This window comes from Elephantulus edwardii, unplaced genomic scaffold (genome assembly GCF_000299155.1).
Source record: "Elephantulus edwardii isolate Elephantulus edwardi_28Jun2011 unplaced genomic scaffold, EleEdw1.0 scaffold00623, whole genome shotgun sequence".
Classification (NCBI taxonomy): Eukaryota; Metazoa; Chordata; class Mammalia; order Macroscelidea; family Macroscelididae; genus Elephantulus; species Elephantulus edwardii.
In genome coordinates, this window is record NW_006400373.1 from 1 (window position 1) to 4,144 (window position 4,144).

At 43.7% G+C, this 4,144-nt stretch overlaps 1 protein-coding gene and 1 pseudogene across 1 annotated transcript in view; both read left to right on the top strand.

Annotated features, from left to right (window-relative positions):
- The first annotated feature begins 238 nt into the window (after positions 1–238).
- LOC102862976 lies at positions 239–2,413 on the top strand (annotated as a pseudogene).
- Positions 2,414–2,577: 164 nt separating this feature from the next.
- Positions 2,578–4,144, top strand: part of LOC102863387 (cyclic AMP-dependent transcription factor ATF-1-like) — a 4,883-nt gene continuing 3,316 nt past the window's right edge. Inside the window, exon 1 of the mRNA XM_006903388.1 lies at positions 2,578–2,760. Within this exon, the coding sequence (XP_006903450.1) occupies positions 2,578–2,760 (183 nt within the window). The remainder of the gene's footprint in view (positions 2,761–4,144) is intronic.

Genomic DNA, 4,144 nt, shown 5'->3' on the forward strand with positions numbered 1-4,144 from the left:
CTCATCTTTCTCCTATTCTTTAACAGGAGCCGGCCTTATCACAAAGTGAGGAGGAATCTTGGGACTCTTCTGACGGCATCGCTTCCTACAGGAAGCCGACACATTCCCAGTAGGCCACTTAGCCCTTATCGGAATTTCGTCACGTCTCTGTGGCCTCTGTACAGCGGATGTGTGTCGCCTCTTAGGTAACACTGGGAAGTGTTTGCAGCCTCCGCTGCTGCCTTCTGGTTGAAGCGCTATGGACAAGAACAACAACAAACGGTGGTATATTACTCGAGAGCAGTTGGAAAATAGCCCATCCCGTCGTTTTGGAGTGGACTCCGATAAAGAACTTTATTATCGCCAGCAAGCGGCCAATCGGCTTCAGGACATGGGACAACGTCTTAACGTGTCGCAGTTGACTATTAACACGGCGATCGTCTACATGCACCGGTTTTATATGGTTCAGTCATTTACACAGTTTCATCGAAATTCTGTGGCTCCAGCAGCTTTATTTCTAGCAGCGAAAGTAGAGGAGCAGCCACAAAAATTGGAGCACGTCATCAAGGTGGCACATGCTTGTCTCCATCCACAAGTATCACTTCCTGATATTCGGAGCGAGGCTTATCTGCAACAAGTTCAGGATCTGTTAATATTAGAAAGTATAATTCTGCAGACTTTAGGCTTTGAACTTACAATTGATCATCCACATACACATGTAGTAAAATGTACTCATCTTCTTCGAGCAATCAAAGACTTAGCACAGACTTCTTACTTGATGGCAACCAACAGCCTGCACTTGACTACATTTAGCCTGCAGTACACACCTCCTGTGGTGGCCTGTGTCTGCATTCATCTGGCTTGCAAGTGCTCCAACTGGGAGATTCCAGTCTCAACTGACGGGAAGCGCTGGTGGGAGTATGTTGATGCCACTGTGACCTTGGAACTGTTAGATGAACTGACACATGAATTTCTAGATATTCTGGAGAAAACACCAAGTCGGCTCAAACGTATTCAGAGTTGGAGGGCATGCATGCAGGCTGCTCGGAAAACAAAAGCAGAAGACCGAGGAACAGATGAAAACACTTCAGGGCAGATGATCTTCAATATGATTTCCCAGAGCTCTTCAGACACGACTATTGCTGGTTTGATGAGCATGTCAATGTCTTCTACCACAAACACAGTGCCTTCCCGTCCAGCCGCTGAAGAGTCATCGAGCAGCTTGAGCAGTGTGGAGATACTTCAGGGTGATGGTTGGCAGTCTTCTCAGCCTGCACAGGGCCATCGGACTAGTGAGAATATAGCACTTATAGGAGTTGATCACTCCTTGCCACAGGATGGTTCAAATGCATTTGTTTCCCAGAAGCAGAGTAGTAAGAGTGTGCCATCAGCTAAAGCGTCACTGAAAGAAAACCGTGCAAAGCATGCAGAAGAGTTGGCTGCCCAGAAGAAACAGCTGGAGAACATGGAGGCCAACGTGAAGTCACAGTACGCATATGCTGCTCAGAACCTCCTCTCCCACCATGACAGCCATTCTTCAGTCATTCTGAAAATGCCCATAGAGGGCTCAGAAAACCCTGAGCGGCCGTTTCTGGAAAAAGCTGACAAAACAGGTCTTAAAATGAAACTCCCAGTGGCAGGTGGAGAAAAGGTTACCTCTTCAAAACCAGAAGAGATAAAGATGCGCATTAAAGCCAATACTGCATCTGAGAAGCACAATTCTGTAGAGGACAGTGTCACAAAGAACCGAGAGCACAAAGAAAAGCACAAGACTCACCCATCTAACCACCACCATCATCAGAATCACCACTCACACAAGCACTCGCACTCACAGCTCCCAGCTGGGACTGGAAACAAATGTCCAGGTGATCCAAAACATAGTGGTCAGACAAGCACCTTACCACACAAAAGCTATAGCTTGTCTAGTTCTTTCTCCTCTTCTAGTTCTGCTCAGAAAAGACCCCCCCCCCCATGAAGAGAGTGGAGGAGGAGCAGTGTTTGATCATCCAGCAAAGATTGCCAAGAGTACTAAATCTTCTTCCATAAATTTCTCCTTCCCTTCTCTTTCTACAATGGCCCAGTTGCCTGGCCTAGCGCAGATACAAGTGGCCTTTCCTTCTCACAGCCTATCTGTAAAACTAGAGTTTCTCATATGAAACTGGAAAAAGGATCCACTGGGGCCAATGGTCACACCACAACCCAGACCGTAGACTATCAAGATACTGTGAGTATGCTTCAATCTCTGCTCAGTGCTCAGGGTGTTCAGCCTGTCCAGCCACCTGCATTTGAATTTGTTCATTCTTATGGTGAATATCTGGATCCACGTGCTGGTGGAATCTCCAGAGCTGTCAATACAGACCAACGCCGGCCACAACCTCTACCATCAGAAACCCCTCAGCCACTCCCTCCCCTCCTTAAGTCAAAAAGAAAATGAGGCAGGGCAGGGGACTTCGTTAAAAATACACACACACACACAAAGGTTTTTAAGAAAAACAAAACAAACTACTGATTCTGGACTAAAAGTTACTTCCCTTATGAAATAACGTCATTCTTTTTGGACTAATAAATTGATATTGAGAAGTGTAAAAAAAATTGGACATGACTTCTGAAGATACATCAAGTGGAAAATCAAAGAGAGAATATGCTCAACATTCTGTCACTTCCATGGTTGATCCAAATTCCATTCTTCAGTCTAATTTTGAACTGGACATTCCAATGGACCCAAATGAAATCTTTCAGCAGACCCTTCGATGCATAACTGGGGCACAGGAACCACAGACAGTAATCCTGACAAAATCAGAGAGCGCTCAGCACGGTGGAGTGCTGCCTCACACAGAGACCCTTGGTGGATTGCAAGTACTACTGCCCTCAAGCCAGATGCTTGTACAGACAACATCCAAAGAATAAATTTCATCAATTCTCTAAGTTCATAGGGTCTCTGGAGACAAGGTATTGCAGAAGTGGATGCCACTCCTGCTTCCAAGCTTATTTTAATAGGGAAACTCCACCAAATACTGTCCACCATAGGTGAACATTATCACATTTGACACATCAGGGTCACAGTGTTTAGCATCACAGTAACCATGAGTTACCTCTGTACAGAAAATGGACAGACCATTGCTATACCACTTAAAGGAATGTTTGACCAAAACCAATTTAAGTCACAGATTTAAATCACCCAGTTTTGGCTTGGTAACACCACTTTCTATGCACTAGGTCAACAGAACTCTACGTTGTTGTTGCTAAGTACCATCGAGTCATGATTTACTGTCTCAGAAAACCCACTGGAGAATCAGCTATCAGTCATTTCTTGCTCTATGGTAATTACCAATAAACCATTTTGGGTACTTCTTATGCATTTGAAAGATGGGCAGTGAATCAAGATGACAGAAGAATTAATGCATTTGAATAGTGATGGTGGAGAAGAGTACTGTCTATCCCATGGACTGCCAAGACAATAGATAACTATATCTTAGAGAAAGTGAAAACAGGGTGTTCCTTAGAAAGATAGATGGTGCAGCCTCCTGTCACATACTTTAGACATGTTGTTTGGAGGGGCCAATCCTTGGAAAAAGACATCATGCTAGGATAAGGGGAGGGTCAGCAAAAAGGGAAGTGTACTCGGGGTGGGGGGTGGTGGGGGAAAGGGACATGGGGATTGTAAACTAATGAAGGAATTTTTTTTCCCTTCGCAGGGGAAAGGAGCTGGTGGGGAGGGGTGGGCAGGGAGAAAAGTGCGGCAATGAATGAATGGAAATCCAAAACCTCTATAAATGTCTATTAAAATTAATAAAAAAATAAAAAACAAAACAAACAAACAAAAAATAGTGTTCATAAGCTGTGAGATCTTTGGCGACAGAGAAGAAATCTTATTAATATTTATCCCGCTTGCTTTGTATGCTGTGGATTTTCAAAATGCTTTTTGACGGATCCATAGAAAAGTAGTTTTTTAAAGATCTATCTGAAATATGTTTACGACCTTGAAATAAATATTTCATAACTCGGTAAAAAAAAAGTAATTTCTAGATCCATCTTGAAGTACAACATTGTGAGGGATACGATTATATCCATACACTTACAAGGAAGTCCAGTGAATAGCACTATCATTCAGGTATATGCACCAACAACCAGAGCCAAAGAAGAAGAAATAGATGATTTCTACCAA